Source organism: Dermacentor andersoni, chromosome 6 (assembly GCF_023375885.2).
Source record: "Dermacentor andersoni chromosome 6, qqDerAnde1_hic_scaffold, whole genome shotgun sequence".
Lineage (NCBI taxonomy): Eukaryota > Metazoa > Arthropoda > Arachnida > Ixodida > Ixodidae > Dermacentor > Dermacentor andersoni.
This window is the reverse complement of record NC_092819.1, coordinates 68,147,143-68,169,103: the sequence shown is the minus strand read 5'-3', so window position 1 is coordinate 68,169,103 and position 21,961 is coordinate 68,147,143. Positions and strand designations below refer to the sequence as shown.

The following is a 21,961-nucleotide window of genomic DNA, read 5'->3' as shown; positions in this document are numbered from 1 at the left end:
CCCCATTGCGGCAGCCGAATCTTGATGGGGTGATATGCAAAAGCGCTTGTGGTTTAGATGTGTGCAAAGAACCCCAGTATACAACAGTAAACCTGAGTCCCCCATTGCGGCTTTTCTCATAATGAGATCGTGGTTTCGCCATGTAACCACTGAGAATTTAATTTTCTTTAGCTACTTCGGACCAGTTTTCGTGGATGTTGGCGCAGCTAGCACAATGACCACCGGGACGGTAGTAGGAGCGGAGAGAGAAAGTGCAGTGGAGAGGAAGAGAGACGCGCCTGATTGTTTGGCGCACGCATAGATAGGCCGGAAGGAGAATGCCAGGAGGGTGTACGAGCTGCGAGCGCCCCATCCGCAGCAGTCGCGTGCGAGACCGCTTGACTGATAGCCTTTGCAGCGAAGTTGCAGCCAGACTACTAGCGATAGTGGGGGTTACTGCGAAGTTTCAAACCGGCTGCTGTGATCACAAAAAAGGACGCTATACTGTGTCGCCGTATCATTGGGCTTTGTGTTTGGCAGCAAGCTAGCCACTTCGTGTGTCTACTGACACGCCCAGAAGCTTTTTGTGATATGGTGCGGGGACATGCAGGGGGGCGGGTGACTCAAGAAAGCTATCGTTTACTTTGGCAGTCATCGTTGTACGTTTCGGAAGCACTTTATTAAACGTTCTTTTGTGTTAGCTGCGACACTCTGTATAAATGAAGGAGAGCCGGTTGCCTTTGACGCCCAGCAGGTCCTTGGCGGTGAAAGGGATGCCCAGAAGTGGCTTGCTTGCCAGCAGGACCTCGGATCCGTTGCTGCCGCGCTGGGCGATGGTGTCGCGCACCAACTTGTCCACACGGCGTGCCTCGTCCAGGGCCTCGCTCATGCGCTCGTCTACCACGGCACCCAACTGCGGCTCGATGGCACCGATGCGCGCGCAGAAGGCGCCGACGACTGCCTCGCTGCTCACCTGCACCAGAGCCCGAGGGACAAGGAACGGTGAACACGTGGTGGGAAGGGGGGGGGGGTAGCAGAGAAACACTTCAAATATGTTCTACAGAACAGAACAGGACGGACGGACGGACGGACGGACGGACGGACGGACAGACGGACAGACAGACAGACAGACAGACAGACAGACAGACAGACAGACAGACAGACAGACGGACGGACGGACGGACGGACGGACGGACGGACGGACGGACGGACGGACGGACGGACGGACGGACGGACCGACAGACAGACAGACAGACAGACAGACAGACAGACAGACAGACAGACAGACAGACAGACAGACAGACAGACAGACAGACAGACAGACAGACAGACAGACAGACAGACAGACAGACAGACAGACAGACAGACAGACAGACAGACAGACAGACAGACAGACAGACAGACAGACAGACAGACAGACAGACAGACAGACAGACAGACAGACAGACAGACAGACAGACAGACAGACAGACAGACAGACAGACAGACAGACAGACAGACAGACAGACAGACAGACAGACAGACAGACAGACAGACAGACAGACAGACAGACAGACAGACAGACAGACAGACAGACAGACAGACAGACAGACAGACAGACAGACAGACAGACAGACAGACAGACAGACAGACAGACAGACAGACAGACAGACAGACAGACAGACAGACAGACAGACAGACAGACAGACAGACAGACAGACAGACAGACAGACAGACAGACAGACAGACAGACAGACAGACAGACAGACAGACAGACAGACAGACAGACAGACAGACAGACAGACAGACAGACAGACAGACAGACAGACAGACAGACAGACAGACAGACAGACAGACAGACAGACAGACAGACAGACAGATGAGTGTGAGGGAGTGACTGGTTTATTGGTTTTGCACTTAACATATTGTGCTATCGCGGACGCTTCTCTTAATCTTCCGCTCACCTTTTTTCTTCTCCCAGTGCAGGGTAGCCAACCGGGCGCTGTCCTGGTTCCTGCCTCTCATTTATTTATTTTTTCTCTCTCTGGAAGTAGTTGTTAAATGGCTTCTAAGGACAAGCAGCGGGCAATTATGGAATGGTAAAATTGCAGCATTTGCATTGCCGAGGGAAAAAAATTACGCAGTGACTTGACTGGAGTTGTCTAAGTATACGTAAGCGTTGTGCCACTTGCTCATTTCTACGCAGCCTGCCGTCATTACCCATCTTATCACACTTGATCTGACCAGTGCGAACCTTTATAAATCATTTTCGGTCCTTATCAACCTTATCTGACTCGATGCGACACTTATCAACCTTATAGCAATCGATCCAATCCTTATCAACCATTTTATGTCCTTGTCAACCTTATCGGACACGATCCGACCCTTATCAACCTTTCACAATTGTTCTGACCATTAGAGGCACTTATCGCTCTGTAGCACCTTATCCATCCGCGTCGAACCATTATCAACCCTTATGATACCCATATAACCCCTTACCACTCCTTATCAACCATATCAATTCATTGACTGCTTATCTGTCTCTGTTGTCGCGCTACGCGAAGCGCATAGCTCTCACAAATCGGTGGTATTTCGGACGGTGAAGGAACGCCCAAACGGAACGCACATCCCGTGACCACCGAAACGTATCGGTGGTGCGGCGTGTCTGGGTTTAAATTTTTGGCAAAACAGGAACTTTTCTGACGTCCACAAGTCTATAAGTCGGCTCTACATGTGGTCTTAGAGATGGATTTTATTCCACCATCACCAAATCCGTCAGCAGAGTCTTCATAGAAACTGTTGTCCTTTGACACCTGTTTTGTAGTGCGGATACAACGCATTCATATGGTGGATCAGATATGTTTAGCTACGGCGAGCGTAGCTGTTTAGCCCAGTGGGTAACACACTAGGCTTAGCTTGCGGCCGTAGGTTCGAAAGTTACCATCGTCGGCGTTTTCTTCCTTTCGCATTTATTCTCTTTTTCTTCATGGAGCACATCGTGTTACGCGTTACTGACCGACGGGCAGATTTCCTGATGAGCCGCGTAAGATTGCCTGCACACTAATATAATTAGCCGAAAAGAATTCCACTGCCGAAGGCCGAAATTTTCATAGCCAATTCTCTATCTCATCACATCACTCTAATCTATGGTGCCACGCTGATTGGAAAGCTTGTGAAGAGCTTACTTACTGCTCGGTTAATTATTGAAAGGAGGCTGCAAAAAGTTAGCAGGTTCATTTTTCTATTCCAATGCAATGAAAAAAGTGTGATCTCCAAGAAAGGTGCATAGATTTGAAGGCGTGGCACATCTGCGTACTTTGTTTCCGTCTTTAAGATGCGCAGGTGAACTCAAATAATTCAGCTGTTATTTTGGCATTTCGCTTCGACACACGGGGCAGGCGTATGCGATTTGCGCAGGTTCAACGGCTGTGTCGTAACAGTAAGAAGCGAAGCTATGGAGGTGTTTGCAGCGACATCGTTGCCTGATGTTGTTTGCTGAGTAGCGCAGACGTGTTTTTTCGATTTTCCGCTTCTCCGCTTCTTCGCAGGTCTCGCCTCGCCGCCACTCGTATATGTACCACAAGATTGACGGGAAACATTGCCGGTAATCGTGTGTTGCTTGGCTTGATTGATCATTGAGCTATTGTGTCTGACATAGCGCTTTGCGCAATATGCTTCCTGATTTGACGCTTCTGCGCCACCTGATAATTTGACACTTTTGTGTACACTGCGCTCGAGAGACGCCAGATGACACACTACCATGTGAGCATGTTCTGCTGTGTAAGCTATGCTCGAGAGGCACCACACAACCACTGCCAAGGAACCCCGGTGCATTGTGTCTAACGAAAGCCTCCCTTTGAAAAAAAAAACCTTGCCTATTTCGCTTGGAGGGCGAACCACTAAAAGCGATTGCAAGGTGTAGCGATGCGAACTGACTTCTCGTATGGTCTTATTGCTATTCGCAGGTGCCACATTTTGACGCGGAGTGGCACGCAAAACATCTGCAGTGCTGCTTGAACAGAAGGAACATCACCCTGACAACCACCAGGCTGAAAACGACGTACAGCGCGAAGGACAAGGACTGCAAGAGACGACATACACTGCGCTGACTTCCAACTATATTGTATTGCGTTGCCACATCATGTGTATGTATACAACAGGGGGCATGCGCAGAAAATGAAAGGCAGTCACAAGGGGTGTTCTAACAGCGAACCCATGCACTAAGAACATGGTCACTTGAAAAAAAAAACGAACTATACTATTTCTATCTGTTGAGATACATGACTTCACTAGGGGTCAGCGCGATAGAGGGGGCACTAACGCATACACTATCCAGTTTTCTGATGAAATCAGGTTCTATAATTTCCCGCGAGAGCGTTGAGCTGTTTCGCTAAAACTTCCGTATTTCCAAAGAGGGCACGCAGCCGCAGTCCCAGCGATGGAAGCCCAAGTGGCCTTGAACACTGTTATGAAGGTTGTTATAGTGCTCTCTTAAACGATCGTTTAAGCACCTGCCTGTCTGTCCAACATATTTACTGTCGCAAAACAGGGGAATCTGGTAAACCGCATTCGTTGCGCATGTCACAAAACGTTTTCTGTGCAGACAGAGCAAGAACTATGACGTGATGTAGGTGCATTTAGACGTTTACAGAGCCTTGCCAGCTTTTCCGGGGCTGAGAAAACGGCTGTGATTCCTGCACGTTGCCCAATCTTTTTTAGCCTATATGGGAGGAATCGTGCACCATACGGTGGCACTGCAAACCTGCTTCTCTCAACCGGCTCGCTCCTTGACTGAGCGGGCTCATCACTCACAGCAGGTTTCTTTTCCATTGCCGCCACCCATAGGATTATCTCAGCTCCTCTGACTTTCCGCTTGACGTTCTTTGTTGCCATGTTGCTCACCATGCATACAGGTCGCATATTTGCTGGTAAGCTTCCCAGTTCTTTTCCTTCACTGTGAATCAATGCTTTACCGGTACGAATACCTAAAGATTCTCCCAGCCCATTTCATTTGTTCCATATTCCTGTCCTTTCTCATAATCAATTTTACTCTGTGCTTCCCTCACTTCAAAATTGTCCAGCCCATATCAACCCGGCACAGCTTTATTTTTAGTCTTCCCGTAAGCACCCAATGCGAGGCATCCCACTGACCTTTAGTTGCCATCGAGTCCTGATTGTACCCCTGATTTGAAGCAAACAACCGCATTTCCAAACGTAATTCCTGGAACCATTACACCTTTCCACATACCCCGAAGCAGTTCGTACCTGTTGTGACCCCACAGCGCGCTGTGTTTCATTATGGCGGCATTTCTCTTCCCCTTTTCTGTTATAGTTTTTTCCTGTGTTTCCACATATCTATTGCACTCGTTTTATCCATACACCAAGGTATTTATATTCTTTTACCCGAGGTATTTCCTGGCCCTGAATTGACACTGTCTGTTCATTGTTTTCATTGAATACCATACCTCCTGATTTCTAACGCTAAATTTCAGACCTCAATTCTCGCCTTCTTGTCCACAGATAATAGCCAGACGTATTATATCACTTTGCTTGTTAGCTAGCAACACTATGTCGTCCGCATAAAACAAACCTGGAAGTTTACTGCTCTACTACTGCACCTGCCTGTTTGATGAGAAATTAAACCCGATATTACTCCCCTCTAGCGCCCTTTCCATTCTCACCATGTACATCATAAACAGCAGTGGGGATAAAGGGCGCCCCTGCCTCAGTCCCTTGTTGATATCAACTTTCTCTTCGCTCCTCATCCCTTCCCATTCAACGCAAACGGTATTTTCTAGGTAAATCTCTCTCAAAAGCTGTAGACAATCGTTACCTACGCATTCCCCTTCGAGAATATCCCACAAAATGTTGCGGTCTACGTTGTCATACGCTCATGTAATATCTAAAAAGTCCACATATAACGGTATGCTTTCTACTCTTGGTATTTCAATACACTGAGTAAGAACAAATAAGTTATCATCCAAACGCCTACCTATTCTGAAGCCATTCTGAAGTTCTCCCAAAATGACATTATTCTCTGCCTATGCTTGAAGCTTTAATTTGATTGCCTGTATTGCTAGCCGGTGTATTACCGATGTAATGGCCAGCGGTCTATACGAGTGAACTCTCTCTTTCTCCCCCTTACCTTTATAAATTAAATTCCTTCTACTTTGTCGCCAACTGTCTGGCACTCGTCTATCTTTTGAAGTTTTTTTCCACTGTTTTCACCAGAGCTTCCTTACTTTTTGGTCCTAGTTCATTAATCAGCCTAACGGGAACCTCGTCTAACCTTGTGGCTGTGCGCTTATGAATTTTCTCTTCGGCTTTCTTTGATCCAGTTCAAATTTGTCAGCACCATCTGGTTCTTTTTCATGCTCTTTTTTTCTTCAAGTACAACCTCGTCATTGCCTTGGAAAAGTTCGGATGTCATTTTTCGGACGTAATTTAAAGCCGCTTCCCCTTCCAGTTTGTTTCCATCTTCGTCTAGGATATGTTGTTTTATAGTTGTTGACTTCCTGCCTAGTAATTTCATGTGGTTCCGAAATATTCTAGGTGCGGCCTTCTTTTTCGCATGTATTTCTGACAACCAACGTTCGCTTTGACCTTTTATTTTTGCTTGAACCAGTACTTGAACCATAGATTTGTTTTGTCCCAGTTTATTTCCCATTTTCTGGCTTCGTCATCCTGCGGCAAATGCGCTTTTTTGTTTTGCGTGCCTGTGTTCTCGGGATGCTTTCTGTCGTTCGGCGATCGCTTCTCGTATCTCCTTGTTCCACCAGCTTTTCGGTTTCATTTTTTTTCCTTTCGAACGAGAATGTTGCTTCGCTTTTCGTATTTCTGTCGTTATTACATTTAGAAGCTCACTATATTCCCCACTCTTTACTTTTCCATTTGCCAAGTTTTTCCTCGACTCTTGTGACTATATCTGTTACTTGCTCAGCATTCAAATTTGGACTGGCCATTTTTCACTCCTTCCTGCCTTTCCCAACCACATATCCCATTTTCAAAATGATGCGTTTATGGTCACTCCCTATGTTGCTACATCCTTCCTCGTCAATGACCTTTTCTCTCAACTTATCATGAATTCCTTCTGTCATCAGACAGTAATCAATGCTCGATTGCCGGTTTCCCACTTCCCACGTGGTCTGCCCGTCGCACTTAGGCCCTGTATTCACTAAAACGAGGTTATGTTGCTCACAAAGAGCTAGCATTGACTTTCCTTTGTTGTCGGTATAGTCATCTAGATCCTGTATGTGGGCATTCATGGGTGTAATAGGGGAATTTCGACATCATTCCCAGAAACCTTAATATCGGCACTTAGGGATTCCACTAACAGATTCAGATTCAGGTTTATTGGTTCCAAAAACAGAAGTAATTACATGACAAATATACAGACGAGGGTCCCAAAGTGAAAGAACTGTAGTGGGACCATCGGTTAATAATAACAACATTGATGGCGATATCAATAGTCAGCAAATTAGCGTATTATAAACAACAACTACAGGTCAAGTACATCATTAGACATGTCATTTACAATCAAACACGACAAACCACGTTATAAAAGAAAGTCCGAAAAAAGCATGGGTGAAATACAAGAAATGACATGTGAGATAAAAGTCAAAGGTACACCGCCAGATCGTAGTTAAGTTATCGCAGGAAATGATGCTTAAGGTGATTTTTAAAAATTGCAAGAGAAGTACAGGATTTTGTGGTTGATGGTAATTCATTCCAAAGAGAAATTGCAGCGAATGAAGATGTTTTTTTGCCGTAATTGGTATGAACCATGGGTAATAAGAAACTGTTGTTAGCCGCAAATCTGGTCATATTTTTATTCTGCAAAAGGTCAGTTGCAATGAACGGAAACGTAAGGTTATTATGAAGCAACTTGTGGAGTAAGACGAGTATGGGATTTGATTCTTCTCTCTACAATTATTTCCGGTCCACAAATACGTCACGCCCAGCCCTGTTTCCATTCAAGTTATTGTACAGATAACCAAAGATGCGCTTGACATATTGAATTTACTCTTTTCCATTTGGTTCCCTGATGGATGAGCATTCCGACTCCCCCTCCCTTTGTTTCCGATTTAGTTCTGTGACAGCCTTCGCAAACAAAATTCTCAATCACTGGCGCCTATTCCGAGTCTCTAAGGTTCGTTTCTGTAACTGCATACACACGCCTATCCTGTATTGAACTGATTCTCAATCTCTGCCCACTTTTCCTTTCTTCTGGCGCCCTGCATGTTTATGTAGCCTATTGCATGGCGAAGCGTCGAGGCGAAGCGTCGCGGAGGAAGAGCGTAGGTGGAGCCGACGAGCGTCTCATTTCAGGAATCGCCAGCCATTTGTGCGCAGGCGCGAGTACAAGCGGGTGCCAGTGAGAAAATCTTGTGGCTGTTGCCATAGAGAAAGCTGTTGCTCCGTATGTCTGACTTTGCCTAGGTGCTCGGAGAAGTTTCTTTGTTCGTTTTGTATGCGTTTGTCCCTAGGCATGCCGGAATGGCGCTGTGGGGCCATTGCCCATGCGCGAGTGTGTCCACGCTCCGACGCTGGCTACCGGCACGGTGAACCAGGTGAAGCAGTGGGCATTGGCGCCCCAATTTGTGATACGAACACGCAACACTTGCATTGCGGCGTATACGAGGCAGGTGAAGCAACTTGAAATACTTCAGTAAAGGCTGTGCTAAGCTGTGGAAGGGTTGTGAGCACGACTTTGAAAACGCTACCCTCGCTCTCGAAAGCTGCGTCGCTCCCTTCGCAACGAGGCTGAAAGCATTCATGCGGATAGTGGACACGACGCCACAGCGAAAAGCAAGATGGAGGAAAGATGATGAAGCCATGTGTTGAGGCCACAACAATAACGACGACACGGTAAGTGTTTGTTGCAATTCAAACTGCATATTTCCGACCAGGTAAGACTTACGCTGCAAACGTACGTTATGCTGTGCGCGCACTTCCCTAAAATAATTCGGTGCATACAGAGTGACTGAGCACATGCGATACGGAATGAGAAGCACGTATATATTTGCAAATGTGCGTCCATAAGCCTTCACACCATACTTAAAACCACAAACATTTGCTGCTGCCATTCACAAGGCATTGCATTCGCGTGAAGAGCAAGAGGGTACGCTATCACTAAAGGAAAAGCGCGTGGCCAACAGGTACTTGTCTCGTCACTTATTGGAATAAACGCAGACCAAGGGCTCTACTAAAACACAGGGCTTGCTGTGATTGAAGACTTAACGGTTCTTGTTCTTGCTGCGATTCCTAAATTGCATCTGTGTAATGCGGTGAAACATACGTGTATAGCAGTGAGGCGAAGTGAGCATTTGCGCGCGTACGAAATGTAAGTAACATATTATTATCTGGGATGGCCACCTGAGGCTCCGCGGTGAAACATGCATTGTATTGCAGTTTAGAGAAGTGAGAATTGGCGCTCGTACTAAGTGAAAGCAACATGATTATCTCAGGGGCCAACCGACGCCTCCGCGGAGAAGCAAACGGTGTATTGCAGTGAAGCGAAGTGAGAATTTGCGCGGAGGCCTCAGGTGAGTACCTGAGATAATAAAGGCGAGAACAGTGGCCCAGTGCGGTTTTCATTTTTTATAATAGCTTCCTTCCATTTTGTACGCGCGAAAGTCTCACTTAACTTCACTGCAATGCACCATGCTTCACCGTGGAGACCTCGGGTGAGCATCTGAGATATAATATCAGTAATAAGTTGGTTACGCTTAGTACGCACGCAAATTCTCTCTTCGCTTCACTGCAATGCACTGTATGCTTCACTGCGGATGCATTACGTGGGCAACTGAGATTAAAAAATCACTGCCGAAGCACTCCGTACTAATGGTTAACCAGCGAAGCTGAAACGTGTGGCCTTGGTGTTTATCACTGGTCTTATCCCGACGGTTCATTAAACAACGGCTTGATAGGCTGCCGGATCCTCGGTACGCAGTTGCTGCTTGCGCTGTGCTGCACGAACCTGGTCATGTGCCCGGGTTGCAGCATCGGAATGGCGTAGACGAGCTCGTTCCCGGTTCTGCTTGCGGCGTTGCTGATCGAAAGCTACCTGCTCCTCAGGAGTACATATGACGCGTGGTCTACCCCTTTGGGAACCGGAGAGAAACTGCTGTGCGCGCGCTCAGCTGCCATGGAGAGCAAGGACGTCACTACTGGCGCAGCCAATCGCGCGCCTCTTTTTTTTTCACACATGCGCAATGGGCTGCGCCGCAGCAGTTTTCGGCGTACAGGCGATGGACGCACGAATCGGCTAACCGTATACAGCTTCGATGTAATAATAATGTGTTGCTTACACTTACTGCGCACGCGCATTCTCACTTGCAACACTGCAATACTGCAGTGAAGTCTGCAGTCTGAAGTTCACTGCAGTGCGGAGTCTTCAAGTGGGCATTTCAGTTAATAGTAATATGTTGCTTACACAGTGCGCACGCAAATTCTCACTTCGCCTCACTGCAATACACTATGCTTCACCGCATGACATAAATGCATTGCGTTGAAGCCATGAGAAATCACCGTTTTACTTTTTCCACAACTATTAGGGATCACCGCAAGCCCTGTGTTTTAGTAGAGCTTCCCCCTTGGACTGAGTTTATTCCAGTAAGTGACGAGACAATTACCTGTTGGCCACGCGCTTTTCCTTTAATGATAGCGTACCGTCTTGTCCTTCACCCGAATGCAAAGCCTTGCGAATGGCAGCAGTAAGTATTTATGGCTGGAAGCATTGTTTGAAGGCTTGTGGACGCACATTCGCAAATATATGCGTGCTTCTCATTCCATATCGCATGTGCTCAATCACTCTGTATGCACCTAATTATTTTACAAAAGTGCGCGCAACGCATAACGTTTGCAGCGTAAGTCTTACATGGTAGAAAATATGCACTTTCAACTGCAACAAACACTTACCGTGTCATCGTTATTGTTGTGGCCTCAACCATAGCTCCATCATTCTTCCGTCTTCTTCCTTTTCGCTGTGGCGTTGTGTCGTCTATCTGCATGAATGCTTTCAGCCTCGTTGCAAAAGGGAGCGACGCAGCTTTCGGGAGCGAGGGTAAGGTTTTTAATGTCGTGCTCACAACCCCTGCTCAGCGTTGCACAGCGTTCCTTGAAGTATTTCAAGTTGCTTCACCTGCCTCGGATACGCCGCAATGCAAGTGCTGCGTGTTCCTACCAGCAAATGGGGCTTCATCTGGTTCACCGCACCGGCAGCCAGCGCGGGAGCATAAACAAACTCGCGCATGGGCAAGGCCAGCGCGCGCAATCTCGTCAACGATCATCCACACCATCGCAGTGCTCCAGCATCATCCAAGGAGACGAACGAGGTAAACTTGTGGATGACGCACGGCATCAACAGACCGACACGCGACCTCACACCGCAATGCCGGCACGCCTAGGGTCAAACACATGAAAAACGAGCAAAGAAACTTCTCCGTAGTACCTAGGCAAAGTCAGACATTCAAAGAGCAAATGCATACAGATTTTATCTCTCGCACCCACTCTTACTCTCGCCTGCCTACAAACGGCAAGCGATCCCTGAAATGAGACACTCATGGAGGCGCCTTGCGCTGACCTCCTCTGCCAATTGCTACCGGTTCTGTGTGCGGAATGGACGTACCGGGTTCGTCTCGCGATAACATCAGCCCTGCGCGTCGTATGCTGTATGTGGGGGTGAAAGCGTGCGACGGTGAAGCGGTGATGGCGGCTCAATCTCGCGCGCTCAAGGCAGAAAAACGGGGGGGGGGGGGGGGGGAAGCGCGCCGTCTTCCGTCGCACTCAAAGCACCGGGATGATGGGAGGGAGGGCGTTCTACTTCGGCGGATGCTGCGTGTATGGCGTGGCGGCGCGAGCCCTATCTTGAAAGCGATCTGCGGTGCGGACAGAGTGTGGGCGCCTAGGTGCACCGATGGCCGATAACTTCGTGTGCGCTATAGCACACCGCCTGTGGGATCATTCCCCACCTGCGGCAAGTTACTTCCTCATCCACTTTCATTTCCATTAATTTATCGTTTCTTATTTATATCATTTATTAAAGCACAAGTAATTTCCTCTGTGTTGTCCTGTCTGAGTGTTTGTTAGCTTCTTATAATAATGACTGAAATGACTTGTAATGACTACTGATGACTATGATATGACCAACATGTCTAACGACGGCTTATAATGACCACAATTGATTACAAATGACTAAAATGCTTAGTAGTGAGCAGTAATCACTAATAATGACTGAAATGACTTGTGATAACTAGTAATGACTATGGAATGGCCAATATGTCTAGTGACAACGTGTAACGACTACAATTCATTAGAAATGACTAGAAATGCGTAGTAATGACCAGTAATGACGAATAATGACTGAAATGACTTGTAATGATTACTAATGACTATGATATCACCAACATGTCTAACGACAGCTTGTAGTAGCCACAACTGATTACAAATGGCTAAAAGTGCTTAATAGTGAGCAGTAATGACTAAAAGAAAGAAGAGCAAGAGGCGAATGATAAGAGGAGGAAGAGTAGGCATTTGCCGTTCACGTCTTAAGAGAGATCTTAACAGACCTTGTAATTTTTCGCTCAAAAGGAGACCACTCAAAAATGCTTCTGAATATACACGGACAGCAGCATACGAAGAGCGTGACACGAGTGAAGATATGAGTAGAGGCCCAGTCTCTACTACGGCCCGTACTGCGCCCCGGGAGAATCAGTGATGACATTTTGAAGGTAGAGCGCCGTAAGGCGCGAGAGAGGTATGATCTCACATGAGTGACTCATTACGAGCGCCACAGGCACGAGGAAGTCTCTTCGACGTACCTCTCTTCGACGTAGACACAGCGATCACCATAAGAGGCGTCAGTACCTGCTGCTCCACATGATTCAGCGCGCCGGTAGCCAGTGTCGGAGCGTAAACAAACTCAACCCCACTTCGCTATGCCAGTACGCCTAGGGACAAATGCATCCAAAACGAGCAAAGAAACTTCTCCTCCGTAGTACCTATGCAAAGTCACATATTCAAGGAGCAAAAGCCCCCAGATTTTCTCGTTCACATCCGCTCTTACTCGCGCGTTTTCTCTCTCACACCCGCTCTTACCCGCGCCTGCGCATAGAACGTCGGACGACTCCTGAAATGCCACGCCCAGCTGTGCTGCCTAGCAATCGTGAAGTCCCCACCAGTATCGGCCTGCGGAAACGGCGCCAAAAAGTGGCTGGAGTCGGAGAAATGGGAACACGACATATGGGTTGCAACGGCACCGTAAATGTATTGCACCAATTACCCGTGATGTCACGAATTTAGACAGTGTCGGCTTGGTTATAGTTAAATGGTTATCTCATAAACACGGACGGCATTGAATTCTTAAAGAACCGAAGACTTAACCTAGCGAATTTGTACAACTTTCCTTGCATCAAGACACCTCAAATTCGAGGACATACTTTTCTATCGTTCACGTCACATTAATGTAAAGGCGCGGAGATCTCGGCGCGAAATTCTAATACAGGGTGTCCCAGCTAAACGTATCCAAGGTTTCAAAAATGACGAAGTTTGCTAATGAGCTGAAACGATCTCGGTGTTGAGGATCGCGCGACCTGATCAGCGGTATTTTTGCTTTCTTTTCGCAAAGTCAAATAATTAGTATAAACGGATTGCCTTACCTTTTAAATATTGGTTTCAGCAAGAAACAGCTTTTATGAAAGTTGTAGGTCATATTTAAACGTGGCCGACTGAAGTGTTTGAAACTAAGTACCGTTGATGGAGCTTTCTTATACTTGCCCTTAAAAAAAGCCCGCGAAATAGAAAAACAACCGCGTGATAGCGCCACTATTTCAGCGCTCCCAGGCGACCGATCAGGAAAGGACAAGTTCTTGTCTCTGCCGCGCTGTCTGTGACAGGCTTGGCGTTTGCAGTGGCCGCAAGGAAAGCGCAGCTGCTTGCGTGACATGAAAAGCAAGCGGGCGCCGCTTCTATAGGAAGCAAAGCCTGGCCCACATCGAACCTTTTTGCACGCGAGAACGCACGTCGCATGACAGGCGCGAAGCTGTGCCACCAAATTGCGCCGTCGTGGGCGCAAGGAGAGGGCGCGGAAAGTGTCTATGACAGCACCACTTGGACGGCATGGCCGCGCGCGTTGCTCGTGCAAAAAAAAAGCTACATCCGGGCTAGGTTTAAATTTTGAGGGCGAAGAATGGAACAACATGGCTTTATTTCCCGATTCCAAAGATAGCCGCCAGGACAAGAGGCTACAAACCGAACATGAAATAAAACATTATGGTATTTAGAGGAAAACAAAATACGATAGAGCAACGGCATCCGGTTCTTTAGGTACGCGCTGTCTTGGGGCAGCAACTTCACGACAGAAGCGGGAGCACGCGTCATGAAGCACATGCGCTGAGTATATACGCATACTCTCCTTGAAATAAGTCCTGACGAGCGCCTCACTTCAGTCTTTTCACATTAGAAAATGTGCTCAAACAAATCTCCATCTGAAGTGATGCAGCACTGACACTGCTTCGAAACGTTTGCGGCTGCGCTCCTGACAGCATCTTCTGGAACTTCGCTGCAAACTTGGGCAATTCTACTTTTTAGTGCGTCTGGTGTGGTGGTCTCGGTTGGATATGCGCAGTCTTTGACGTATCCCCACAAAAAGAAGTCGACCGGGGTAATGACCGGTGACCTTGCAGGGCCATGACATTGGTCCGTGCCGCCCAATCCACTGTCTTTGGAAGGCCATGTCAAGTCAGCCTCGAGCTTGACTACAGCTGTTTGGAGGGGGAGGGGGCGCACCATCATGCTGGAACCACGCCTTATGAAGACCCGTCAGGGAAAGGTTATTGCGGAAACTCTCCACTGGACCATTCAAAATTCGGTCGAGCTGGTGCTATCCATTGAGTGGGTGGTCGTGCAAGACGGGACCAATAATCCTGCCGTCGAATATTCCGCGCCAGATTTTAAATGGCCACTGGTACTGGTAGCGGGATTTTGCCAACCAGTGCGGGTTCTTCTCGCTCCAATAATGGGCGTTACTCAGAGGGACCTGTGTGTTTCTGGAAAAGTTTGCTTCGTTCGTCCACAGGGCGTTGTAGAGCAAGCCTGGCTCATCGTCGCACTTGATCAAAATCCAGTTGCTGAAGTCCCGTCGGCTTTCGAAATCATTCTCCTCTAACTTCTGGTGAAGTTGAAGATGATACGGATGAAGCTTCGCCTTCTTCATGATGCTCCAGAAGTTGATTTTGGCATCTGTACGTCAGCATTTACGTTACGAACGCTAACGTAAGGGTCCTCAGCAATGAACGCCAATATGACTGTCTTCACGTCTTCGCTTATAGTCGAAGTCGTGTGCCTTGTCGTCTTGAACGTCCCCGTCTTCCTTAGCGTCTCGTAAGTCTTCATTAAAGTGGATGCAGTTGGTATTCCTCCACAGCGCCAAGACCGGTATAAATTTGAGGCCTTTATGGTATTGCCGCCCGCTGCTCCCAGGAAAAGCATCATATTTGCTTTTTCCTCATTTGTAAAGGGCATTCTTATCGTCTCGAAAAGACAAAAGGAACCGATGCCGTTGTTTCAATAGGTCACTTTGTTTTCTGCATGCCCTTTTTCGAGATTCACTCGCGTGCCACGTCGTGATCGGACGCACAGAGCAAGCGGCGGCAATGGAGGTGTGTCGCGCTTCGACGTGACGTGGAATAAACATATCATTCGCTCAACTTGTCGAATGAAGTCCGAACACACAAGGCAACAAAAAAAGGATCTCGTGATTGAGCAAATGTTGATCGCAGAATTGCTTAGTGGGAAATAAAATGCAATTGTCATGTTCTTCTATTCGTTGGCGATCACATCTTACTAGCGAAGGTTGCTGGGGCCAAGGCCGTCCCCGACAGCACTACAGAGACAAGCGGATTTTGTTTCTTGATAGGTCGTCCGGGGCCGGTGAAATAGTGGCGCTATCACGCGCTTGTTTTTGTATTTTGCGGGCTTTCTTTAAAGGCAAGTACAAGAAGCTCCATCAATGCTATTTAGTTGAAAACACTTCAATCGCTCATTTTTAGACGTGATATTTCGTATCGGCACTTTCTCGGCGGAGGCAATATTTAAAAAGTGAGGTAATTAGTTATCCTAATTAAGTGAACTTCCAAAACAAAAGAAAAACATCGCAGACGCGTTAAACCATCAGTTGCCGGCATTATCATAAAGTTATTCCTATCCTATCCTATCCTATCCTATCCTATCCTATCCTATCGCAGACTAGGCCGCGCACTTCTCAACACCACTGAGTTGGTTTCAGCCCCCTAGCCCACTCGGTCGTTTTTAACACTTTGGTTAGGGTTAGCTGTGACACCCCGCTTTTATATATATACATATATATATAGTCGCGCTTCATATGTGTCGGAACAGCTATACGCAGTGGACATACATGATCATAAGCCCTCGCCAGCAGTGCACACCAGGTTGGACCCGATGTAGAACCTGTTCAAAAGAGGTCAGGCCTAAGCGTAGCCAACGAATCCGTACACCTGCTACTGCCGCACATCATTTGAAGGCTAAGCATTAAGAGCGAAGGAAACTGCTTTTAAATTTCAGGTTTGGTCGTGTAAACTAGAGTTCGCCGAGTTTTCACTTCGTGATGTGAGAAAATTAGACGCAGAAAGCAACGACACTGTGCTGTGCCAACATTGGTGCGTCACCGTTCCCGAAAGCTACCAGTCGCTCTTGCCGTCGCTTCCCTGAGCAGAATATATGATTGCGCAGATTGGTGGATCTCTACATGTCGTTATGCTCACACCTATTAATACTTGATTTTCTCTGTTTGCATCTTATTTCAAATAGAGAAAAAGTGATGGCCCATTCGATACACCAGGGTAAGCAACAGCCTGCCTCATGTGCCAACGGTGCTCATATTGGCGTCGGCATTTTCGCGAGAAAACACCACGGCACACGCTAACCCATGAGGAAAAAAAGCAAAAGCAAGAATTCGGCATCAATGTTATGCTGACGAGCTAAACAGCCTCCGTCAGGTGGTGTTCCCACATGTTCTCAGAGTACACGACGAACGGTCCAGTGGCGGAACAAGAGGTCGCGGTGTCAGTGTGGTTCTGCCCCATACCTCCTTTCTCGACGCCTATGCTCCTGTTCGCCCAATCAAATGCGCCATTAGTGTCGCTCTTTAATGTACCTGTAAGTTCTTTCGTAAGCACACACTGGAGATTGGTAGGGCCCACGTGAACGACCATGACTGGCGAGGAAGGAGCTGCTCGCGATAAGCGGACTTTGATATATGTACTCGAGTGTTCGGCGGAAGCCCGTCTGGTCGGGACGGAACATGACAAAGAAAGACACACACCGACTAAATAAAGCCTTTTTTTTTTTTTTAGAAAGACGTTTCGGCTTCCATGCGGAAGCCTCGTGCACAATGGGGAAGCTCGTCGTATTAGCTCATCGTCGCGCAAAACTAAGCATATGCAAATAGCTGTTTGTCGTATATCCTTGGTATATGCATGCGTATCTGGCGCTTCGTGATTCTTGTGGAGTCACAGTGCGTTGGAAATGCATCTTCCAGGAAGGCCATGTACTTAGCATAGACAGCGTTGAAATGTTGCTGCATCCTAATAGTCTGTGACATAACAACTCTTCTTTTTCTAATCTCAGGCAGAATTGACAGCGCGGTGAAAAAAAACAACAGAAGAATGAAAAAAGGAAGGAGAGCAATGTAGCAACATTACTTTAAAGAGCCACGGGGAAGCTATAAGCTGGGCGTTCACTGAATAAAGTTATGCAACTGCTGGCAGGGAACGTAGCTATAGATGTGCGAACCTATGTTTGTTAACAAGGTGAGAATAGTCCAGCGAAAACCTTTACTTTCCATCCAGCTGTCTATCGATGCCCACCCTCCGGGCACCTGCCGAAAAAGTAGAAGAACACGCATTTGCCTCATTTTTCCCTGCTAGTGGTAAGCGACGACTTTCGTTCTTCGGCACGATTCAGTGAACGACGGAGGCCCGAGTATGAGGATGCCGAAGAAACAACAGCCTCCCGAAGGCAAAAAGTGGCGCATCGCGTGAGTGCATGCTTGAGCGGCAGCCTTCCGATCAGCTCGTCGTCGCGACATTGGTCGCCATCACGCCGACGATGTCACGAAGTCGCGACGATGTCGCGCCGCGCGCGTGTCGGTGTGCACGTGCGTGCGTGCGAGTGTGAGCGCGCGAGTGCGAAGCACGACGGTTACTTACTGTCGTCTGCTTTATTTTTTCCACACCGATGCCGGTACCGCAGTTTCAGAATTGCCCACATGAACAAACCCATTATCAAAGCGAAGTCTGCTTTACACCCTTACTAAAAAAATTCGGCAGGCACTTTAGGCGACGTTAACTCAATTGCTGAGTAAAGTACGTAACCATCTTAACAACATCCCACTTGAATCAGTATCTTATTATAAATACCTCGGAGTGCACATTACAAATAATCTCTCATGGAAACGACATATCGAACACATTACATCAATAGCTAACCGCATGCTGGGCTATGTTAAACGAAATTTTTCACTCGCACCTTCTTCCCTGAAAAAACAGTTATATGTCACCTACATTCGGCTTAATCTAGAGTATGCATCCTCAATATGGGGCCCTAATCAATTAACATTAATTAACAGCTTAGAAGCTGTGCAGAATCGGTCCGTTCGTTTTATTCTTAACAATTACCAGGGCACAGCAAGCGTAACTAGCATCAGACTTGCCCTCAACATATCTCTCCTTTCCAAACGCAGAAAAATCGCTCGCCTTTGTCTGTTCCATAAAATATACCACTTAATTCCTACACTCAAGTCACGCTTTACCGAACCAGCCTCTTTTACTTCCGCACGCTTGGACCATAGTCGTAAGGTAAACATCCCATTCCACAAAACGTCTACCTATGGTAATTCATTTCTTCCAAAATCATGCCAGGAATGGAATCACCTACCGGATCCACTAGTCTATATAACTAACACAGATAACTTCCGTAAGGCACTTACTAATATTATCTAGCATGCCATGATGTGAATGTATAACGAAGCAATTCCGTTTTCTCCTGATCAGTATTGTTCATAAGTTTTCTTTTTTATTATCTACCTAATCTACAAACGGTGTATTTTGTATTATGCTTTATTTTCTATCATTCTGTGCTTACTGTCTCACCCTAACTTGTCCTATATACCATGTATGTATATTTAATCTGTTTTTCTTAGTATAATTATTTCTTTACCGTAATATGCTTTTTTTGTGTCGCTCTCGCGTTATTTTTACATTGCACCATGCATTGTCATCTGATTAGTATTCGTGTTTTTCTTTCTCCTTTTTTGCATATTTATCTGTATTTGTTAGCCCCTCCCCTCTGTAATGCTTCATTGTAAGCCCTGAGGGTACTATAGATAAATAAATAAATAAATAAATAAATAAACGCTTTGCTGATTTTATTCGAGTGTCGGTGAGACGCACGGAATCCCTGCCGATCGGAGCCACCGTGCTTCACTTGGTCGACCGTAGAGGGCGCAGACAGTGGGGCTATAGCTAGGGAAACTATGGAGCATGTTTGATTAGAATGTGAAGACGTCTACCCAGCGGTCGATTTAGGCACCACTGGCCTCCTTGAAGCCCTTGGGTTCAGCGGGAGCAGTGGTAAAGTAAACATGTCCGCAATAGGTATTAGTAAGAGGCGATTGCAGGATTGGTGGATTGGTGGAAGAAAAGTAGGGAAACTACAAAAAACGAAGACGTATAAAAGCGCAATTCGCACTAGGGGATCAGAAAAGTTGGGTGTGGTAGTTCATATTTTTTTCTTCTTTTTTATTGTTTAACCTAGACAGGCCATTAGGCAGAATAATAGCAAGAGCTTAGTGGCGCAACCCACCGCCCCGTTCCAAAGGGGACGCTCATAACATCCATCCATCCATCCATCCAGCTTGGAGATACACTGTTTGATGCGCGATCAAAGACACGCCAAGACCGAAGCAGGATAAGGGCTCACTGAAACTTTTTTTTTTTTGCGAATCAGATAACATTATAATAATCGACGAGCGAAGTACGCAGGAAGAAAGCAAGCAAGGAAAACATAACAATGCTTGAAATAACAGCCATCAATACAATTGGCAGTCTTATAATGCTGTTAGAGGAGACCTTGCGCCCATGACGTGGTTCCTAATAAAAAAGAAAAAAAGAAAAGGAACACTTCAGCGATTTTCCTAGTTCTCGTATTGTTACTAGTGTAATGAACTCCGTTCAAATGCTGGAGCGCAACCATACTTTGAGCAATGCGCTGACGATTGTAATGCGGGAATTCCAAATATAGCGCTCACCTGATCTTAAGAGAAGATAAATACGTAGCATGTCTCCAATTCTGGCAATCGGTAATAAGATGGTAACGTCACGGAATTAAAGTTTATGCGCTTAAAGGGACCCTGAAATCACTTTGATGGTTGCGCACAAATCTACAATGCATTGTGATGCTCGCACAAATTCAGGCAGTACCCAGTATACCCAACGTCTTCGTTGTTGCAGGGCGGACGAATACAGTAAGCCACATTGTAAATACAACTGACGCAGCAGTTTCTGCGTTTTACAGTGCAACCCCAACACAAACCAGCAGTCTCTTTTTTTTTTCTTTTTTTTAATAGTTACCGAACATAGCTAGATGAACTTCTTACGTAATGAAAGTTCACCGACACTAAATTTTCTGCAAGTATTTTTTTATCGTACATTAAAACGCACCTAAATATGAATTAACCGCCAGATTATGCCGATATTACTTCACATTAAAGCAACACTGGTAGATCTAATCCTCGTGAGCACTTTTCAAGTGCAAAAAGAAATACCTCACTAGGAAATACAATCTCTTCCATCCTGGAGACACATTACGAAAAAATTCGGTAGTGATATAGTAGTAAATGCGAGAAAAATGCGCTAGTATTGCTTCGCACCTCTTCTAAGTCCAAAATGCATGGTTTAAACCGCATTCACCACATTGCAAAGTCTTGTTCAGGAGTTCACTCGACACATGTCCTGCCTTTGGGAGGAATGAAGTGCAACTGGCAGTGGTCCGGAGCTAACCACCGCTACTTGCACTATATATATATATATATATATATATATATGCAAACATACACGGTCATCGAATCTCTCCCATCCCCATCTATCTCGACCACGTGACCAGCTTCGCACTCTTCACACATACATACTGTTTTGCCTCTTTTACACTGCTAATGCTAACGCAATAAAACATTCATGACGACTTCATAACTGCTCACTGCAGAATATTTACGAATATGCCACATTTTACTACTTTGAGTGTCTGGACGAAACTCTAAAATTAGCTTTGTCGAGATGGGAAACGATGGTCAGCAAAAATGACGCATAAAGGGACAATGCTAGGTCAAGAAACCGCATGACACTATATCGCAAATATTTGTGTGTAAAATTGAACCCTAGTTCTTTCGGCCAAACAAATGAACAGCTGATTTTACGCACATAGTGTATGTGGAAGTGCATCGGTTTTCTTTTTTTTTTTTCTCAGTTCTACGTAAACGAATTTTTGTTGAGGTTTTGCGCTTCTACATACCTCGCTATGCGTATGTGCCTCTGTTTTATGCAGCATGAGCAACCACTGCATGTTTCTATTAATCTGTGTTTCACTTTGTGCCGCCAGCTTCGAATAAAGGGACGTAAAGAAAAGTTGGAAGTTCCGCGCGAAGGGCGAAGCATTCACAGCGGTATCAAGGCTAAGCGTTGCATTTTAATTCTTTCGACAGTGTGCTCACTCAAGACAGTTTCACTCGCGCGATAACAGCAGCAAGAGCGCGGCCCCATGAAACTTCCGGTAACAGGCCTTATCAGTCCACTTTGCCGGAACACAAAGCGCATTTTTAAGTTGTGTTAAGTCTATCTTTAAGTTTTGAGATAAAAGATACCTGCATTACGCCTCAATACTAATGCATAAAAGTTTTCGTATAACTTACGGCAACATCCACTTGTAAAAT

General features: G+C 46.4%; 1 protein-coding gene across 1 annotated transcript in view; it reads right to left on the bottom strand.

Moving 5' to 3' along the window:
• The window catches only part of LOC126522356 (fatty-acid amide hydrolase 2-A-like), a 69,903-nt gene that overhangs the window by 24,988 nt on the left and 22,954 nt on the right, over nt 1–21,961 (bottom strand). The window contains exon 3 of the mRNA XM_050171091.3: nt 718–952. Within this exon, the coding sequence (XP_050027048.1) occupies nt 718–952 (235 nt within the window). The remainder of the gene's footprint in view (nt 1–717; nt 953–21,961) is intronic.